General features: G+C 33.9%; 1 protein-coding gene across 2 annotated transcripts in view; it reads right to left on the bottom strand.

The window, feature by feature from the left end:
• LOC132735789 (uncharacterized) overlaps window positions 1-21,889 on the bottom strand; it is a 61,754-nt gene extending 39,865 nt beyond the window's left edge. For both annotated transcript variants that reach the window (XM_060722781.1, XM_060722783.1), the window contains exons 1-7: window positions 21,759-21,889; window positions 19,377-19,554; window positions 18,683-18,802; window positions 13,939-14,121; window positions 13,137-13,629; window positions 12,487-12,547; window positions 9,385-9,535 (exon numbers count right to left, since the gene is read on the bottom strand). In XM_060722781.1, coding sequence (XP_060578764.1) covers window positions 9,385-9,535; window positions 12,487-12,547; window positions 13,137-13,629; window positions 13,939-14,121; window positions 18,683-18,802; window positions 19,377-19,554; window positions 21,759-21,865 — 1,293 coding nt within the window. In that variant the 5' untranslated portion in view covers window positions 21,866-21,889. The remainder of the gene's footprint in view (window positions 1-9,384; window positions 9,536-12,486; window positions 12,548-13,136; window positions 13,630-13,938; window positions 14,122-18,682; window positions 18,803-19,376; window positions 19,555-21,758) is intronic.
• Window positions 21,890-22,190: the final 301 nt, after the last annotated feature.

Below are 22,190 nucleotides of genomic sequence, written 5' to 3'. Positions count from 1 at the left end.
ATATTTTCATTTGTTTCAATCTTGAATAATCAAAATGAAACAATGTTCATAAGGATGAACTGTTTTGTAAATTTTGCATACATATTGAGGTCTTGTTATTTAAAGTATGTTCTTAACTAACACTATAATAAACTGTGTGCATGCACTGACACTATTTTATTTTAGGCAGTACTATATATGAACAAGTCTTGGACTATTTCAGTATGTAGATTAGAAATGCAAACTAAACAATTTCAGTTTCAAGCCTTTTCCTAGACATTTTGGGAAAAATTCCAAGCACAGGTTAGGAATTTTTGCATTTCGATTGGGAAAAATATTCATTTTTCTAGCTACATGTACCAGCCTTTCCAAGTGAATATTGGAGTAAATGATCTTTTATTTCCCTGAAAATATTAATTTAGAGATTTCATCTTCAAAGTTATCTAATTCTACTCTCTTAGTGTGTGTATATACCATGTATACAGTGTAACTTCTGAAAACCGAACACCCATGGGACTTGTCAAAATGTTCGGATTTCAGAGGTTTCCGGAATTCAGAGGTTTATGATAATGTGGACAAGACTAAGCCACTTAATGTCACTAAATGTCAAGGAAAATGTGGCCATTACTTTAATATCATATATAATAGTCTTTTAATCAAGATAAAGATGTGAATGAAAAGAAAACATTTTTATCTTGTAAACCTGCAAATGCCTTTGAATTTCTATCAGTTTGAAGAAATGTTGGTATTTGCATAAACTTACATATTGTCCGATGCTAGTTAATCAATTATTACATCAACTGCAATTAAATCCCTAAAGACGTTTGATACATACATTGTCCCAATTAATTGTCATTAAATACGCTAAAATAAACACTTTAAATTAACTGACTGCCGTAAATTACTTTAGTTAACCGCATCACCACAAACCTACCATTTCACAGTTTGTGAGTTTAACGCGTGTCAAATTACACGATCACCGCTAATTAGTAAACAATCGATAGGGAGATTAAATCTTCCTGCAGGGTAAACATTCTCGATTTACAATGTATTTCACACCTTTGGATATTTCCGGTTTTTGGAGGTAAAATTGCATTGATTTGACTCTATTTTTACGGAAATATCGTCTGGAATTCAGAATTTAGAAGTTCCGGATTCAGAAGTATTATATTAATAGAAAATAGAAGGGAAAAAATCGGGACCGAAAAAATTGTTCGGTTTTTAGAAGTTTCCGGATTTCAGAAGTTCCGGAATTCGGAAGTTACACTGTATATATGTGTACACCATAATATGATTGTGTACAGCATGTAATGACATAAAATTTGAAAATTTATGATAATAATATTTCTTCATATTACTCCACAATATTACCACTAAAATAGAAAATGTTCTTATCATTTTATTTTGATATTTATTTAATACATGTCTAAAAATTGTTAAATGTCTAATTAACACTGATTAAATTACTTCAACCATGTAGTGAGAACAGGTATAGATCATTTCCAACAGCCTGACTGTTGTGTTGACATTTTAGCAACATGGTTGTGTGTCTGCCTTGTAATCAAGAGGTCTGGGTTTCAAATCCCCTTAAGTGCCTGAAGATTTTTCAGGTTAACAATTATCATGGTGGCAGTGATTTTTTTTTCAATTTTCAAAACAACCCTTGTCTTTCTGAAGGGGAAAATATAGCTTGATAAATCAATAAAGGTGGAAAATCAAATTCCAACCTGTGCAGAAAATATTCCTATTCTCAGGAAGTCCCAGGAAATCCCAGGATTATTTTTCTACCTTTTAACAAAAGCCTTGTTTACAGGATATCTCAAGACTTTTGAAGATACTGAACAGGACAAAACAGGAATTGTCAGGACTTTAATCTTACCAACAGGAAAAAACAGGAAATCTCAGGACTTTTATTTTCAAGTATGCCCTGAGGACAGGAATTATCAGGACTTCATTTATAGTGAAGTCCTTTTGTCAAAGACAAGAAAGCCTTTCTGTAAAGTGAAAGGTAAGAAGTCTTGTGAATTCCTGTTCTTTGGACAGAGGAATAAATGAAATAACTTTTGTGAGACTTTTTATTACTGACCAAAGCTGAAAAAATGCTAAGTATAAAAACATGAGAAAAATTGATAAAATATATTGAAGTCGGTATGTAATAGTTTTCTTTAACACAATGGGTATCAAAATACTCAGAATTTAACATTTTATAATCTTAGACCTTAATCACAAACAATTAAGATTTTTTTCAAAAAAGAGAAAAAGTTGCTTATTGGTTTTTGAACATAGCAAGGAAATTGTTTTTTTATTTAATAAGATATTGTAATAGGGAAAATCAAATATACATGTATATAAGCTGCAGATAATTTTGGAACAGATTCTGAGCGGAATAGGGACAGAATTGACATGGAATCAGTGATTTCTGTGGGGACCATGGACAGAAAAGAAATTCTATGTCATTCCATTTCAAAACAAAAACAATTCACATAAGAGTTAACCAAAGCATTATTCTACTCTTTTTTTTGCACTTACAAACATTGAAATCTATATGTTTTCAACCTATTGTACTTCTTACAGTACTTATTTACTCAAGTTTGAAATTTTACCAAGAGAGACGGGTGAAATTTTTTTAGACATTTGAGGCATGTATTTTGGATATTTAACAGAAATAAAACAGCTCATGAAACTATTGTTTTTGTCTATTTCAAACTAGAACTATCACTAAATGTGATTAATACCCCCACAAGACTGCTTCGGAAATGAGGATGTTACTAGTAACAGAATACCTTGTAAAAGAATTGAAATATAGAGTAATGGTTGTGGGCAATTAAAGATAGTTGTGGTTCTTGTATATTGCATTTCCTTTCAATGTGGTTGGCCATTGATGAAGTTTTATTGAATTACTCTGTAATAAGTCCAGAAAGACAAGGAAAAGGAACAAAGGGCAATAACTCTATAAATACTGAAGATGGAGTTAGAGTTCTTGTGCATTGCACTTCCTCTTATTGTGCTTGACCATTGTATGAAGTTGTTTTGAATTCCAACCAGTACAGTTTAAGTTATGCTCCGGACAAGGAAAAGTATCAAAGGGCAGTAACTCTGTATTTTGTCAAAATGGAGTTATGGCTCTTGTGCACTGAACTTCCTTTTAATGTCCTTGACAACTGTATGAAGTTGTATTGAATTCCAAACAGTAGTTTTCAAGTTATGCTCTGGACAAGAAAAAGTAACAAAGGGCATTAACTCTGTAATTAGTCAAGTAATAGAAAGAGCACCGAAACACGAGGTTATCTGATTTGTACGAGGGGGCGTAGCCCCCCGAGTATTAATCAGATTACCGAGTGTTTTGGTGTTCTTTCTCTTTTGTATCATAGTCAAACATAAAAACACGTTCCCTGTTGATACAATATGAAACCCCGGCAAAAATGAACCAATGAACGAGCATCTAAATATGACAATTCTGTCGATTTCACTTTCACTGCCGTCACAATATGTAAACCCCAGCAAAAACGAGCCAATCAATGGGCATGCTCTGGAGTGCGGGTAACTAATACCCGCACTCCAGTTAACGCACTGTGCATGTATATGTATACGATTTAACCCTGACACATTTTCAACAGAAAGGTCTCCAAACTATGATACAAGATGGAGTTATGGTTCTTGTGCACTGCACTTCCTCTCAATGTGCTTAACCATTGTATGAAGTTATATTGAATTCCAACCATTAGTCTTCAAGTTATGGTCCGGACAAAAAAAGCAATGGAAAAGTAACAACAAAGGGCAATAACTCTGTAATTAGTCAAGATGGAGTTATGGTTCTTGTGCACTGACAATTGTGTTTGACAATTGTATGATGTTGTTTTTAATTCCAACCAGTAGTTTTCAAGTTATGCCCCGGACAAGGAAGAGTAACAAAGGGCAATAACTCTGTAATTAGTCAAGATAGAGTTATGGTTCTTATGCACTGCATTTCCTCTCAATGTGCTTGACCATTGTATGAAGTTATAATGAATTCCAACAATTAGTCTTCAAGTTATGGTCCGGACAAAAGAAAGCAATGGAAAAGTAACAAAGGGCAATAACTCTGTAATTACTTTAGATATAGTTATGGTTCTTGTGCACTGCACTTCCCCTTATTGTGTTTGACAATTGAATGAAGTTGTTTTTAATTCCAACCAGTAGTTTTCAAGTTATGCCCCGGACAAGGAAGAGTAACAAAGGGCAATAACTCTGTAATTAGTCAAGATAGAGTAATGGTTCTTGTGTACTGCATTTCCTCTCAATGTGCTTGACCATTGTATGAAGTTATAATGAATTCCAACAATTAGTTTTCAAGTTATGGTCCGGACAAAAGAAAGCAATGGAAAAGTAACAAAGGGCAATAACTCTGTAATTACTTTAGATAGAGTTATGGTTCTTGTGCACTGCACTTCCCCTTATTGTGTTTGACAATTGTATGAAGTTGTTTTTAATTCCAACCAGTATTTTCAAGTTATGCCCCGGACAAGGAAAAGTAACAAAGGGCATTAACTCTGTAATTAGTCAAGATAGAGTTATGGTTCTTGTGCACTGCACTTCCTCTCAATGTGCTTGACCATTGTATGTAGTTATATTGAATTCCAACCATTAGTTTTCAAGTTATGCTCCAGACAAGGAAAATGCAACAGACGTCTGGACTGACCGACAGACCGACCAACCAACCGACCACCGGGTGACTCCTAAATACCCCCCCAAACTTTGATTATACAGAAACAGGTTATATATATATCAAACAATCTTAATTCAAACAAGAGCCATGTCAACATGGCCATCCCCCGCCGAATGTGTTTGCTTATTGGAAGAATGTATATGTAGTACAGCAGAATAATTCCATTTTAAGAGGTCTTTTGATAATGAAAACTGATGGCTATAGTGATTACAGATTTGAAACCTATGTGAATACTGATGGCTGAAAATAACAAAGGGCAATAACTAAAAAATAATGCAGGGTAGGTTATCATTCTTGTGTGCTGCATCCCTCCTCAGTAAAATCTATCCACCTATGAAGTTTCAAGTTGATACCTCAAATACTTTTTGAGAAAAAAATTGAATTGAAAAATTAAGTATGAAAAATAATAAAGGGCAATAACTCAAAAATTATAAAAGGTAGAGTTATCATTCTTGTGCACTGCACACCTCCTGAGTTAGATCTATGCATCTATGAAGTTTCATAATGATATCTCTAAGGCATTTTGAGTTATGCTCTGGACAAAAATTAATTTTGAAAAATAACAAAGGGCAATAACTCAAAAATTATGCAGGGTAGAGTTATCATTCTTGTGCACTGCACTCTTCCTCAATGAGATCCATCCACCTATGAAGTTTCAAGTTGATACCTCAAATACTTTTTGAGATAAGCTCCAGACAAAATAGTATGAAAAAGAACAAAGGGCAATAACTCAAAAATTGTACAGGGAAGAGTTATCATTCTTGTGCACAGCATTCCTCCTCAATAAAATCTATCCACCTATGACATTTCATGTTGACATCTCAAACACTTTTGAGTTATGCTCCACTCCGGTGAAAAATTAGGTATGAAAAATAACAAAGGGCAATAACTCTAAAATTATGAAAGGTAGAGTTATCATTCTTGTGCACTGCACACCTCCTGAGTGAGATCTATGCACCTATGAAGTTTCATTTTGATATCTCAAAGGCCTTTTTGATTTATGCTCTGGACAAAAATTAATTTTGAAAAATAACAAAGGGCAATGACTCAAAAATAATGCAGGGTAGAGTTATCTTTCTTAAGCACTGCACTCCTCCTCAATGAGATCCATCCACCTTTGAAGTTTCAAGTTGATACCTCAAATACTTTTTGAGATAAGCTCTGGACAAAATAGCATGAAAAAAACAAAGGGCAATAACTCAAAAATTGTATAGGAAAGAGTTATCATTCTTGCGCACAACATTCCTCCTCAATAAGATCTATCCAGCTATGACATTTCATGTTGATATCTCAAACCCTTTTTGACTTATGCTCCACTCAGGTGAAAAATTAGGTATGAAAAATAACAAAGGGCAATAACTCAAAAATTATGAAAGGTAGAGTTATCATTCTTGTGCAATGCACACCTCCTGAGTGAGATCTATGCACCTATGAAGTTTCATGTTAATATCTCATAGGCTTTTGGAGTTATGCTCTGGACAAAAATCAATTTTGAAAAATAACAAAGGGCAATAACTCAAAAATCATGCAAGGTAGAGTTATCATTCTTGTGCACTGCACTCCTCCTCAATGAGGTCTATCCACCTATGAAGTTTCAAGTTGATAACTCAAATACTTTTAGAGATTTGCTCCAGACAAAAATGTCGGACGGAAGGACGGACGGACTTAAGGACGGAAGGTCGAACGGACGGACGGAGACTATTTCTATATCCTCCGCCGAAAATTTTCGGCGGGGGATAAAAAGGGGCATAATTCTGTCAAAATGCTTGATAGAGTTACCTCCTTCTCTTTACAGGTTGGGGTCATGATGTTGAACAAGTGTGCAAAGTTTCAAAGCCATATGTCTTTGGACTTTGAAAATATTTGAACTATTACAAAAACTTTAACGTAAATTCTAAGTCGAAAAAGGGGCATAATTCTGTCAAAATGCTTGATAGAGTTACCTCCTCCTGTCTACAGGTTGGGGTCATGATGGTGAACAAGTGTGCAAAGTTTCAAAGCCATATGTCAATGGACTTTGAAAATATTTGAACTAGAAATGTGTCATCATGCCACGGATGCCCCCGCATGCAGCCAAAATTTCAGATGTTATAATATTTAGTTCCAAATTTGTTTGCACAAATTATTGTTTTTATTTCAAGTTCAAAGCCCTTAAAACTTTTCAACGTTTACACAAACCATTTTCATACAATGTTCAAGGCACTGAAATTATTCAGTCTTAACCTTTTGAAAATAGCATATTTCATATTTGTAGCCAAAATAATGGCTACATACATTTCCACAAAAGTATGAGTGCTGAAACTGAAAGTTCAAATTTTTTCCAATATTCAAGAAAGATAAGTTTGTCCAAAATCATTGAACCATGATCAAATTCAAACTTAAACTGCTTATTCCTAAGATGTATCTATATTATTTTCAAAGTGAAAGGGACATAACTCTGCCAAAAAATCATCGAACCATGACCAAATTCCAACTTGACCTGCCCATTCCTTTGACATATCCATATATCAAATTTGAGTTGAATATGTAACACTGTTGGGTAGATAATGAACAGAAACTGTAAATTTCATATTATTTTCAATGTGAAAGGGGCATTACTCTGCCAAAAATCATTGAACCATGACCAAATTCGAACTTGGCCTGGGCATTCCAAAAACATATCCATATGTGAAATTTGAGTTGAATGTGTTGTACTGTTGGGGAGATAATAAACAGAAACTGAAAATTTCATATTATTTTCAAAGTAAAAGGAGCATAACTCTGCCAAAAATCATCGAACCATGACCAAATTCAAACTTGACCTGTATTTTCTCATGACATATCCATATGTCAAATTTGAGTTGAATGTGTTGTACCGTTGGGGAGATAATGAACGGAAACTGAAAATTTCATATTATTTTCAAAGTAAAAGGGGCATAACTCTGCCAAAAATCATCGAACCATGACCAAATTCGAACTTGACCTGTATTTTCTCATGACATATCCATATGTCAAATTTGATTTGAATGTGTTGTACCGTTGGGGAGATAATGAACGGAAACTGAAAATTTCATATTATTTTCAAAGTAAAAGGGGCATAACTCTGCCAAAATCATCGAACTATGACCAAATTCGAACTTGACCTGTATTTTCTCATGACATATCCATATGTCAAATTTGATTTGAATGTGTTGTACCGTTGGGAAGATAATGAACGGAAACTGAAAATTTCATATTATTTTCAAAATAAAAGGGGCATAACTCTGCCAAAAATCATCGAACCATGACCAAATTCAAACTTGACCTGTATTTTCTCATGACATATCCATATGTCAAATTTGATTTGAATGTGTTGTACAGTTGGGGAGATAATGAACGGAAACTGAAAATTTCATATTATTTTCAAAGTAAAAGGGGGCATAACTCTGCCAAAAATCATCGAACCATGACCAAATTCGAACTTGACCTGTATTTCTCATGACATATCCATATGTCAAATTTGATTTGAATGTGTTGTACCGTTGGGGAGATAATGAACGGAAACTGAAAATTTCATATTATTTTCAAAGAGTAAAAGGGGCATAACTCTGCCAAAAATCATCGAACCATGACCAAATTCGAACTTGACCTGTATTTTCTCATGACATATCCATATGCCAAATTTGAGTTGAATATGTGCAACCGTTACTAAGATAATGAACGGAAACTGATGATGACGGAATGACAGAATGACGGAAGGACGGAATGACGGAAGGACGGAATGACGGAATGACGGAAGGACGGAACAGGGTAACACTATATGCCCCGGCCATTACATGGCGGGGGCATAATAACTATTACAAAAACTTTAACATAAGTGGTTACGCCGACGCCGATGCAGACGCCGACGCTCGGATGACTACAATAGCTCTACTTATTGTTATCGAATAGTCGAGCTAAAAATGACAATAATGCTTGTTTGTCATTTGTGTGTATGAAGAATCAAGCTAAATTGCACACAATTTTCAAAAAATAAATTTCTTATCTCCTCTTCTATGCGCAATAAATCAAAATTTTCAGAAATACAGAGCACTATTTTTCACTCGCGGCGGTTATGCGTCTGTCATGGTCAGATGATCACGATGAATTCAACTTCCTTGAAAAATGTAAGAATACAATATAGCACATATAGTGGTGATGAAACGTCACTGCAGTGGGCGTTACCCTGTATGGTTGGAAATTTCGGGTTTGTAAATACACTAGTTGGGACTACGTCCCAACTAAAAACCCTTTAACCCCCAAAACAGAGACCAATTTTCAACTCTAGACCATAATTTGAATATACTTTGTAGAAACCAACATGCTAATGCCTTGTGAGAAATATCTAAGCTCTAGCCCTTTCCATTTTGAAGTATAAGAACTTTTAAGTTTTTTCTTTTAGTTGCCATAGCAACCAGAGTTTAGCATTGAATGGCATTCTTTGAACAATCTTGATAGAGCTTCATACTGAGAGTATTCCTGCCAAGTTCATTCATATTGGCCAAGTGGTATTATAGAAGATGTCGTTTGAATAAAATGTGGACGGATGCCGGACGCAAATGATTGGCCATCCTAAAAGTTCACCTGCACTATGTGCAAGGTGAGCTAAAAATTGTATGGATTTATTCATTTATATCCCTTTTAAAGGTTTCTTTTTTCTTTTTGAAAAATATTAGAAAAAGAAAAGAAATTCTGCCACTCACTTTAGATTTATCCAATACAACACCAGAAGGAGGCTTCTCTAATTTCAGATAATCAATCAGCTCCAAACATGCATCGACCTTAACCTTCATGTCAAGGTCAGATTTCGGTTGAGCTATAACATTAGCGTTTGAGCCGTCCCAATGTATTTGTCTGGAAATAATGGAGAAAATACAAGATAAAAAGCAAGAGGATATATGAAGAAACCACTGCCACTTTAGCATCTCTGGTATTGCACTGCCAAGTATATATTTGATGTGACGTCAAACATAGCGTAAAGTCTTGCCAAATGTTAGCATAGGGTTGTCAAAGAAAAATGTTTCTTTTCACTTAAAACATTTTTTACTTTGGGTATGTGATAAATAAAATACTATATTTGTTTAGTTTCATTAATAGATTTATTGAACTTGTTGAATAAATATTATGCTGGCCAAAAGCTCACATGATAAATTTTTTCAACTTGTTCAATAAATTCAGTATTGAATCTACACACATTTAATATCCTCTATATATCAGCATATACAACTTTAAGAAAAATGGCAATATTATTCATTAATATTCTCATTAAAAATACAGTATTTTTTATAATACGACAAGAGCACAGCATGGCAATGAATGTAGGACACCATATAAATGCTATATGCTATAATAATCATGCTTTGTTCTTTAGGGATTTGGATGTGAAGTGGTGGGGTTTTGTCCACTCTGTAAAATTTAGTGGTGGGGTTTTGTCCACTCTATAAAATTAAGTGATGGGGTTTTGTCCACTCTATAAAATTTTAAGTGGTGGGGTTTTAACTGGTGGGGTTTTGTCCGTCTTCCCATGGCAATATACACCCGAATGCAAATTTGTTTTAAGTAATTAAAATTTAAAGTACAGTAAATTTTCTCTATTAAGACCACTAACGGGACTGACTCAAAGTGGTCTTAATAGTGAACTGGTCTTAATAGTGAATAAGTCACTTTAACAGCGGACGAAGTCCAACTTAAATTAATGTATACCTTGAATTGTTTTATGCACGAGGTACATTTACTTAATTAAATGAGTAAAAAGAAACACATTTTTTTAAACAAAAATCATTTTGAATGCATGATAATATGATACATCATTAATATAAAGAAAATATAAATTTAAATTTCCCCTTTAGAAGAAAAATATGAGGTATTAATATAGTTATGACTCTCATTATGATTTATACATTAATTACATATCGACATAAAGCACACATGAACTGATAATTTGTTTGTAATTAGCTTTTTTTACCATACTTGCTATAAATTGTGATGCACAACAAACAATTTTAAATGCTATTTACTTGTTTATTACATCCTAATTACGCCGACAAATTAATCGTTTCTCACACCACAGTAGCTTAGATTAATTGGCCAGAAGTGGTTTAAACTGATCATGTTGACGCTTGAATGCTAAAGATACATCGTAAAGCAAGCGTCTAATCAATCGATATATATTAATGACCTCATTTGACCCGGTGTATTTGTTTACGCCAGAGGGAAGATTACGACAATTAATTGGGGGCAATAAACACCAAGTGATGTCTCTGGCCATTATGTTGCATGGTCGTAATACAGGTTAATGTTTTGATAAGAAATACACACAAATGTCTGACAGAAGTGGTCGTTATGCCGGATTAGAGACGTGGTTGGTATACTGGTCATTTTTCTCAATGAATAAAGAAGGCAAATATTTTGTACTTTTAAAAAGTGCCCGTAATAGCGGCGTGGTCCTATTTGAGGCGTGGTGACTGGTCTTTAGGTGGCATTTTACTGTAATCAAAAATAATTTTTAAACAGAGGGGATATCTATTTAAAAAATTTGTCCCAAACATGTTTTATTTCAGCTATCAATTTTAAGATCTATATTGATGCATGCCAAAAAACTTTGCTCTGGTCACATGATTAGATTGTTATTATGCTATATTATTATGATCCATATTTTTACATTATGATTGATTGTGATAGTTTCCGTCATAATCATTATTTGAAAACAGATATTTCATATTTTATATAAAAATCTTTGTTTTAAAATGTAGATTTCAAATATAATAGCTTTATTTTGGTAACTTTAAAATAGTTACAATTTACTTAAAAATAGTGTTTTTTTTTTTAATCTATTCTAAAAAGGTAAATTCATATTATTTGTTAGGTACAATGTTATAGTAATATTATAATTATTTGAATTGTTAAAATGGTACCTCTTACACAAAGTGAGAAGTTTAACAAACTAATTTCCCCATATTTGTTAATTACAAGATCAAAACTATTGTTCATTCAAATAATGTATTCTTATAATTATTTATTTTATAATGTTGTCAAACGTTATTTATGTGATCATATAAAATTGGACATTAAAGAATAAACTGGATTTTTTATTTATAAAGTGTTAACTTTGTTATTCCAGGGCTTAAGAACAGCCTGCCAATGATTAATTAGTTAAAAAGGACAAATGTCACGGGATCAAAAAAACTATATTACAACTTTTTCTGTGGAGTACAAACCCCAAACATCTCCTTAAAGATCTTCCTACAATTGTCAGGAAGTATAATTATATACTTACTGAAAACAACAATAATGTTGGTTTTGAAATAATAAATATTCAAAGAAACATTAAATAATATTATGCCAGAAATTCTAAAGCACAAAACGTTATGCCTAACACTAATCAAAATGCTATGCTTAAAAATAATTTTCTTGTCATTTATAACCTCCCTTTATATTTATAGCATCAATGCTCACAGAAACATCCATCTTATGATTATTATTTGTACAAAAATAATAATTCTAATTTTACAAAGTGATGATACATGCTAAAATTCTATGCCCTGCAATAAATCCCCAGGGTTGGGGCAATTTTGATCTTAGGAAGCACAAACAGAGTTGGATCAATTTATACAAGAGGAACAAGACAACTATAATGCTCTACTTCTGGTAGACAAAGACCAGAGATCCTCAACCATATATTACTTAAGGAACTACCAACCTTCCATAAAGTTGCATTGACATCTTCCATAGATAATGAATTCATTGTTTTTGTGATTAGTTTTGAACTTACTAAGGTATGAGGGAATTAATTATCATAAACTTACTTTTTACTTTTAGTTTTATACTCTATCTTAGCTTTTCCATCTGCATCTTTGTCAATCGGAGCTGTAAACAACCAAAAAGTATTTCAAACTACTTAATCATAACACAATACATTCCTTTTCCCTATCTCACTGGTAAGATTATTCAATAAAACTTTTAAACAAGAGGGCCATGATGGCCCTAATATTGCTGACATGATTAATAACTTACCATACAACATGTCTATGTTTCTCTCTCTTACTGATTATAAAATCATAAAGTGAAACTTCTACAAAATTAACCTAAAATAGAGCAAAGAATATTGTCTCCTTATCAAGACACTAACATAATAGTTAAGGGTACCTTCAGAAAGCAGATCCAAAGAGTAATTCAAATAAGCTAAAAGCTTTATTCACATTCAAACTTTAATAAATTATGTTTTATCTGATCTTTTTAAATGCCATTATTTATACACAGATGCCATAATTTATACACAGAAATATAATTTAAAACTAGAAATGTGTCCATTGGCATGGGTGCCCCCACCGCGCCACTGTTCTGTCAATCTTATGACTCTAGGTCCTCCTAACTGATACTTGCTAAAGGAGGACCAATATGTATTGTTAATGTTAATGTTTTGAAAACCAATTGGAATTCTGTAAGAAATAAATACCTGTTACTAATGACTGCCTTGCTACAGATGGGGCAGATACTTGTAAATCTGATGCGTTTAAACCTGTAGTTCCTTCTGGGGGATAACTGGTTTTGCTCTTTGCATTTAGTGAAGTCTTGAACTGTTTATTAGCATCATTTGCTGGTACTGATCTGACATATGACTTTGCCAAACTTGAGGGCATTTCAGAAACTTCCCGATTTAGTTCAAAAGATTCGTCCTTGGAAATTGCTTCAATTTTATTGGAAAAATGTATTTCCGTATTAGTATCATTCTCAAACTTGTCTGTGTGAACAGCACAATCATCGTTTCCTATGTTCATGTCCATAAATTCAATTGATCTTGTCTCTTGAATAGCTTTATTACGTTCCATTGCCTCATCTTCCTCATTATAAGTTTCTTGGCAAGGCTCCTTTACTGCTGTATCGTTATGTTCTTTTTCCACACCAGTTCTTTGCTCTCTGACACCAATGTCAACAGATGTTCCATATTCCTGGAAAAAAAATGGAAAAGTAAAGAAACTGTTCCTTGAAAGTTAACAGATATTGTACAAAAGCTTGATAACTACTAATCACAGCAAAAAAAAAATACCCCTTATTCAATGTATTTATCATTTGTGACAGATTATTAATTCTTATAACTTATTATTTCTTATCGTTTTTACTTGAAATAAATCCATTTTAATGAAATTAATGACAATTCCCATTGTTAAAATTTTTCAGTGTATCCTATGCAATTGCAATGATAAGGTTAAGTTCATCTTTCTAAAACTATTTATAGCTATTTAGGTACTGGTCTTTACCATCATGCCTTCATTTGTTTGAGTAACAGCATTTTGTACATTTTTTGTATCTTCCTGTCTGCAATCTGTTTGGACTTCCTTCACATTTCTCTCTACCAAATCAGTTTGAACCTCAGTACTACACAATGCAGGGTCTATTGTCTGTGTAACCCCCGTGTCTACTTGCTTTCCAATCTGAACCTCCTATAACAACAACAAAAATAATGAGGTGAACATAGTAGATAAGGAAAATTGTAGCAGGACTCAAGAAAATGTTTCCCCTTTCTCCGTTTCTGTGATTTTATTTAAATATCCAAATATCAAGAAACAAGAACGTGTTTGTTAAACACAAATGCTTCCGGATCCGATTCTTGTCAGTAGCAATATTTCAAAAAATGTTAACCCATTCACTCAGTTATGGACAAAAACATTGCCAAAAAATTGTAAACACAAATTATATAGCTTGACAGAGTCATGGCATTTTGTAATTGTGAAATATATAAGTTGCCAAGTCTTTGCTATGACTTGTGAAGTGATAAATATTTAACTTTATCAAATATATATAAATGTAAGAAATCTATACTTGGCACCCTTGACCTTGAACCACTGACACCTATAGAATATCATGCAAGTTATCTTCCTACCAAATATGAAATACACCTGTCAATAAATAAAGGCTGTATGGGCAAAAATGTTAAAATCTATTTTGAGCATTGATGACCTTGACCAAACTGACCCCTAACTCCCTCCAAAGGAAGAATACCATACAAGTTATCTTCCAACCAAATATGAAATAAATCTGTCAATAAATAAAGGCTGTATGGGCAAAAGTGTAAAAATCTATTTTTAGCACTTGTGACCTTGACCCAACTGACCCCTAACTCCATCAAAAGTAAGAATAACATGCAAGTTATCTTCCTACCAAATATGAATTATATCTGTCAATAAATAAAGGCTGTATGGGCAAAAGTGTAAAAATCTATTTTTAGCACTAGTGACCTTGACACACTGATCCCCAACTCAATCAAAAGGAAGAATACCATGCAAGTTATCTTCCTATCAAATATGACATACACCTGTCAATAAATAAAGCCTGTATGGGCAAAATTGTAAAGATCTATTTTTATTAGCACAAGTGACCTTGACCCACTGATCCCTACCCTAATCAAAAGGATGAATACCATGCAAGTTATATTCCTACCAAATATGAAATATATCTGTCAACAAATAAAGGCTGTATGAGCAAAAGTGTAAAAATCTATTTTTAGCACTGGTGACCTTGACCCAACTGAACACTAACTCCATCAAATTTTATGCTCCTATCAATTATAAATGACATCTGTCTATAGAATAAGGTTAATACACCTGTAAAAATGTAACAATCTATTTTTAACATTGGTGACCTTGATATTGGTAACATTGACCTTGACCCAAATGACCCCTTACTATACCTAAAGAAGGAGGACCTCCCTTGGCATGTTTGTATTAAACATGAAAGACATCAACCAAAAAAATAAAGGCTGTATGAGCAAAAATGTTTAAATTTATTTTCTAAACCAGTGACCTTGACCTTGACCCTAGAGACCACTTACTCCACAAAAAATTAGAGGACCATTAAAGGTATCCACCTACCAAATATGCAAGATATCATTTAATAAATTAAGCAATTTAAAGAAATTTACGATAAATCCAACTTGCCGGAATAGGTTAACCGAACAAGGCCTATTTTTCAAAGTGAAAAAAGGGAAATAGCTGGGAAATATGGATGACACAGTTATATAACTTAAATATATCATGTACTTTGTATAGATAAGTAAGTGTGGAAATTATGAAGCCATTAGTATAGATAAAACTTAAGATATTTCAAATTTGCCGTTTTAGGTTAACCATTATTCATTTTCTAAGTGCTGAAAAGGGCAATAACTTGGTAAATATGGAAGCCATAGTTATGTAACTTGACCAGTTCATGTACTTTGTATTGATAAGTAAGTGTGTAAACTAAGAAGCCATTGGTACAGGTAGAACTCAAGAAAAAAACAACTTGCCATGCTAGGTTAACCTCGTACGGACAGACGAACGGACGGACAGTTCAATTACTATATGCCCCGGGGCATAAAAAAAAGTTTTTTTAATGACACTATCATTATATTTATACTGTGACCACCTATAGTGTGAAGAGTTTAAAACATAACATATCTACTTTGTGTGAAGTCAAAACATGTTTATTTTATATTTATAAAGAGACTGTGTATCCATTGTCAATATTTTCTAATATTAAATTTGAGCATAGAATTATGAATATCTTTAAACTATAATTTGAAGAAATGCCATGACCTGGGGCATTTAAGATTTAGCTTAAACAGGGCCAATCAAATAAATAAGAGCAAACTTGATAAAAGACTTCCTAAGAATGCTACAGACAAAGTTTGGTGATCATCCATCGATTAGTTCTGTAGAAGGAGATGTTTAAAGGTATTTCTTTTTTAGCTTTAGCTGACCCTAAAAGGGGCCAATCAAATTAATATGAGCACACTTGATAAAAGACTACAGACAAAGTTTGGTGATCATCCATTGATTAGTTCTGTAGAAGGAGATGTTTTAAAGGTATTTCTATTTTTAGCTTTAGCGGCCCCTAGAAGGGGCCAATCAAATTAATATGAGCACACTTGATAAAAGATTACCTAAGAATGCTACAGACAAAGAATGGTGATCATCCACCAATTAGTGCTGTAGAAGAGAACATTTAAAGGTATTTCTTTTTTTTAGCTTTAGCGACCCCTACAAGGGGCAAATAAAATTAATATGAGCAAACTTGATAAAAGACTACTCAAGAATACTACAGACAAAGTTTGGTGATCATCCATTAATTAGTTCTGTAGAAGCAGACATTTAAAGGTATTTCTATTTTTAGCTATAGCGGTCCCTAAAAGGGGCCAATCAAATTCATATGAGCAAACTTGATAAAAGATTACCCAAGAATGCTACAGACAAAGTTTGGTGATCATATATCAATAAGTTCTGTAGAAGAAGATGTCTAAAGGTTTTCCTATTTTTAGCCCCAGAGACCCCTAAAAGGGGCCAATCAAATTAATATGAGCAAATTTGATAAAAGACTACCCAAGATGTCTAAAGATTTTTCTATTTTTAGCTCTGTTGACCCCTAAAAGGGGCCAATTGAAATGACATGAGCAAATTTAAGTGTGACTGTCACAAGGATGCTACAGACCAAATTTTAGGTAAATGTGCCCAGCAGTTTCAGAGAAGACGATTGTTGACGCATGACGACGAACGCCAGAGTATCCCCCTTTGATACTAATAGCTCACCCTGAGCCTTCGGCTCTGGTGAGCTAAAAAGTAAATAATTTTCATGAAGAATATCATTTCATTATTTTCATCAATAAATGACCAGAATAATATATTTTTTGGTAGTATTTTATGTACATGCAGTTTTGATATCAAACAGTACTTTATATAATATTAGAAAAGAAAAATACCTCTAACACGTATATGTATTTCTGAATAAAATTAAAAGGAAACATTGTATGTTTTATAAAGGTGCATATTATTTAATTCGTCTGAGCTCCATGGCTCCCCTATTCATCCATCCAACATTATCACTCTTATTATTGTTTAATACAATTTGCTTTTACCCCGTACCCAGCTAAATTTTTATACTAGACCAGCCAAACTTTGATTTTGTACATGCCCTTAAATTATTTGTAAGATTTCCAACATCAAAGTCCTATGATCATATGGGTACAGGCTTGTGTGCATCTCTTTTGACGAATGTGTCAACAAAATTACACAAGAGCGATCAGTGATCACATGTGTTGCCTCATGATGGCCAATTTCATGTTGGGACAAGTTTTGTGACAGATGGACAGACAGACGGACAGTGCACAACTAGACTTGGCACTGATCATTCCTGTAAAGTTTGGATAAAATTGCACCATTAGTTTATGAGGAGTAGTCCGGACAAGCTTTTGTGTATCTGGCAACACACAGAAAAAAACACCTTTTTATCAAAGGGCCATAACTCGGCCAAAAATCATTCAACCGGAAAACCCGTGCAATTTGCGCAAGGACTTGAGCTACAGATCAATCCTGTAAAGTTTCATTGAAATTGCATTAGTGGTATAAGAGAAGTAGTCCGGACAAACTTTAAAAATAAAAATTATTAAAGGGCCATAACTCTGACAAAAATCATTGAACCGGAAAATGCTGACAATATGCACAACTAGACTTGGTACGGATCATTCCTGTAAAGTTTGGATGAAATTGCACCAGTAGTTTATGAGGAGTAGTCAGGACAAGTTTTGTGACGGACGGACAGATGGACGTTCCAACATTTTGGCTTTAGGGGCTATTTTCTTTGTTATTTTCTTTGTTTTCTTAAGGGCTACTAGCCCCTAAACCCTTTGATCACGGAATGAACCTATTGTTCTCTTTTATTCTCTTTACTGTTATATAGCCCCTAAACCCAAAATGTTTGCTCGGACAGACAGACAGACCAACAGGCAGATGACGGAGAAGTGATCCCTATATGTCGCCATTACTCCGTAGAGGCGACACAAAAATGCAATAATCAGTGATTTAAAAACAACGTTTAATATTTTGTCAATGGAAATGCATTAAAACAAACCACATGTTAAAATCTGAATGGCAGCAGAGTTCATGCTGTTAGTGAAATATGGCTGCATCAGTTAACTACTTAAATGATTACAAAAATAAAATCAGTGATATCTCAGATATCACCATAACGTACCTGCTGTTGTTCGAAGCCGGACACTCGTTCGAGCAAGTAAGTTTTCTTGCGTTCTAACTTCCTGCGAGCTTTCGAGTGACCGTCCAGCTCTAGCTGCTGTTGTTGGACCTGCGTCTGTAACTTAGAATTGATACTTTTTTTACTAAATGAAATCAAGTATATCTACTGTTTGATAAACCTAGAATTGATCAAATTTTTTACTACATGAAAATCAAGTACATATACTATTTGATTAACCTTGAACTGATCAAAACTTTTACTTAATGAAATCAAGTACATCTACTGTTTCATTAACATAAAACTGATCAATTTTTTTAACTACATGAAAATCAAGTACTTGATTAACATGGATTTACTACATAAATTTCTACTTTTTGTTTAACCATGAATTGATCATTTTTTTCACCAAATGAAAACCATGTACATCTACCATTTCACTAACCTGAAATTATTCTGAATAGCGACAAACAAACTGAACATAAACATGATGCCCTCAAATCTTTAGATCAATAAGGCCCATAGTTTCAACTTGAGATGTTGAAAAACAGTTTTTGTCTCACTTTGTGTTGGGTATGCCTGATGCCTGCAAAAGCTTTTGACAAAGATACAAAAAAAAAAAAAAAAAAAAAACATAAAAAAATTACATGAAAATACATCATTCATGCTATTTTTTTCCCTTCAAATATCACACTACCTCTTCTAACAATGCCTCTTTATCTTTGAGTGCCTTATCCCTGTCTTTCGGTAGTGTCTCTAACTGATCTCTTAAAGATTGCAGCTCCTTCTCCAGACTGCCAGCTCTCTCACTGAACTCCTCATCTTTGCTGCTTATCTTACTTCTCAACTTAGATACTTCCTCCTCAAATCTTTTCCTGTGTCATAAATAGATGATATTGAATGAGTGTAGGTTCAATACGGACCTTTGACCTTATGACCCCAAAATCAATAGGGGTCTTCTACCTAATATGGACAATCATCCTATGAAGTTTGAACACTGTGGGCCAATTGAAACTTAAGTTATGCTCCGGAAACTGTTTTCAGTTTTAAGGCGATAGTGACCTTGACCTTTGACCTTGTGACCCCAAAATCAATAGGGGTCTTCTTCCTAATATAGACAATCATCTTATGAAGTTTAAATATTGTGGGCCAATTGGTACTTAGGTTCTGCTCCGGAAACCAAATTGCTAACGGACGGACAGACAGACGGGACGGACGGACGTTCCAACATTTTGGCTTTAGGGGCTATTTTCTTTGTTATTTTCTTTGTTTTCTTAAGGGCTACTAGCCCCTAAACCCTTTGATCACGGAATGAACGTATTGTTCTCTTTAGTTCTCTTTACTGTTATATAGCCCCTTAACCCAAAATGTTTGCTCGGATGGACGGACGTTCCTACTGAGTTGACATTATGGGTTTTTTCTTTGACCTCCTTTGATCTCTAAAACCCCATAAGCAACGTATTTGCACCTCATAAGCAACCTTTTTCCCCACAAGTACAGTCTGTACGGATTGAACATGGATATTCACCCCACATCGTCATTTCAGTGAGAGTGGATGGACAGACGGACGGACGTTCTCACAGGACAGTAATTATGTGGCTACTCTATTGTTCTCTCTATTGTGTTTTTAGCCACACAAAAGAAAATAGCCACATAAAAGCATTACGGAATGAATGACATCAAAGAGAAAGAACAGTTACCTATTGTCCCTCTAGCCACATAATTACTCTCCTGTGAGTGCGGACAGACAGACAACCTGACAACTTTATGCTCCCCCGAAAAAATTTTCGGGGAGCATAAAACGACAAATTGTTCAGGTAATAGTATTATAAATATATATTGTCAAATTATGTTCGAAACAGTTACAAATAACCTTTCATTTTCCCAATGCACTAAAACAAACAAAAGCAGTGAAGTTAAGAAAATAGCATCATTATGTCAAAATGTAATTAAAAGTGGAAAAACTTTGCATACTGAGCTTACTTGTGACCCTTCATATATTGTATAGTTTCAAGTGAATATCTGTTCTAGTTTCAGAAACATTTAAGTATTAATAGCTATATCAGAACATTTTCTAAGCCTAAAAAGGGCATAACTTGTGTCACTTGAAAAAAACTCAAAAAAACATAAAAGACAGAATGGTCAATTTTAAAAATTGTTCTATATGAAAATATGACTCAGATTGTGTGAATAAAAAAAATGCTGATATTTAATTAGTTAAATAATTAAAAGAAAATCAAATAAAAAAAAATTAAAAAATATATAGAATTCTATACCTTTCAGTGAAATTTTCAGTGTCAGTTCTAGTTAGGCGCCGCCATTTACAATGTAACTCAATAATAAATGGCGGTGTATTCCGATAACGGAACAAATCTCAACTTATTGGATTAATAATAATCGTCGAGTGTTCCAAGTGAAAACAGAAGCGGGTACATATAATATCGAATGACACCTTTAAAACGGAAAAATGGAAGTTTTTTTTTACCGACTTCCCCGTTCATAGGCTTTGCCTAATTTGATATTATTTGACTGGAAAAAAAATCTCCCATACACGGAAATTTGCCCTGCTAAGGTTAGTTACCCACTTCCTCAAATTGGATTGAGGGCCCCAATTAGTAGGGGCACCACCCTCCCAATCTTTCTCCTTCAGAAATAATGGGGAATTCAAAATTTGTCATATAAACAACTAGCCTACTTAGCAAGGTTCAGAACACAAAAAGTACGTTTTCCAGAAATACAATAGGATCTCACTGTGAAGATTGATCGATGAATGAATGATGTTAAGGTGATTCTGCTTTGTCAGCCATATTTGTTTTCACAAAGTCTGTCCAAAGTGAAAGTAGGCCAAAATTCATATAACAAAAAAGCTCACATTGTTATATGATGAGCCATTTGCAAGTACACTTCCAGTTCTATGTTTTAAAGACTATTTGAGCTTTTTTGTTATAAGAATTTTGGCCTACTTTCACTTTGGACGGACTTTGTTAAAACAAATATGGCTGACAAAGCGGAATCACCTTAAACATGTGATAGATTCTACCAAGACGCACACAAAAAAAAAACACAATTACACACTGACCTTGTATATGCAAAATACAGGAGACCGCAGATCGATACAGTCAACAAAATGATTGTATCGACCCCTTTTTCATTGATAAATTTTAACTGATCTTCATCGCCATCCATTATCCTCAATTATGAGGTATTTACACTATCGAAAAATAGAGATGAGACCATGGTCTTCTGTTACGTCATTTCCTACCGGGTAATTCAAATTTCTACTTCCGGTTCGCGTGGTTCCGATAATGAGCACAAATCAGCGACCGATAGTGGCGACCCTTAACCCAGCGACCGATAGACGTTATTGAGATTATGCTGAGTTACCCCGCTTGAGTTAACGGTGTAACCGGTGAAGAGGTTAAATAATTCCTATTATTTATAAACATGAAAATGATCCTAGACGAGAAAGAATGGCCCTCTTTGGCCAAGGCATGTTTGGTAAAGAGTTGAA

The sequence above is a fragment of the Ruditapes philippinarum genome, unplaced genomic scaffold, assembly GCF_026571515.1.
Source record: "Ruditapes philippinarum isolate M1 unplaced genomic scaffold, ASM2657151v2 ctg5577_1_1_1_1, whole genome shotgun sequence".
In the NCBI taxonomy this organism is placed as follows: domain Eukaryota; kingdom Metazoa; phylum Mollusca; class Bivalvia; order Venerida; family Veneridae; genus Ruditapes; species Ruditapes philippinarum.
The sequence above is the reverse complement of the archived record's forward strand: the minus strand, read 5'-3'. Positions and strand labels throughout refer to the sequence as shown.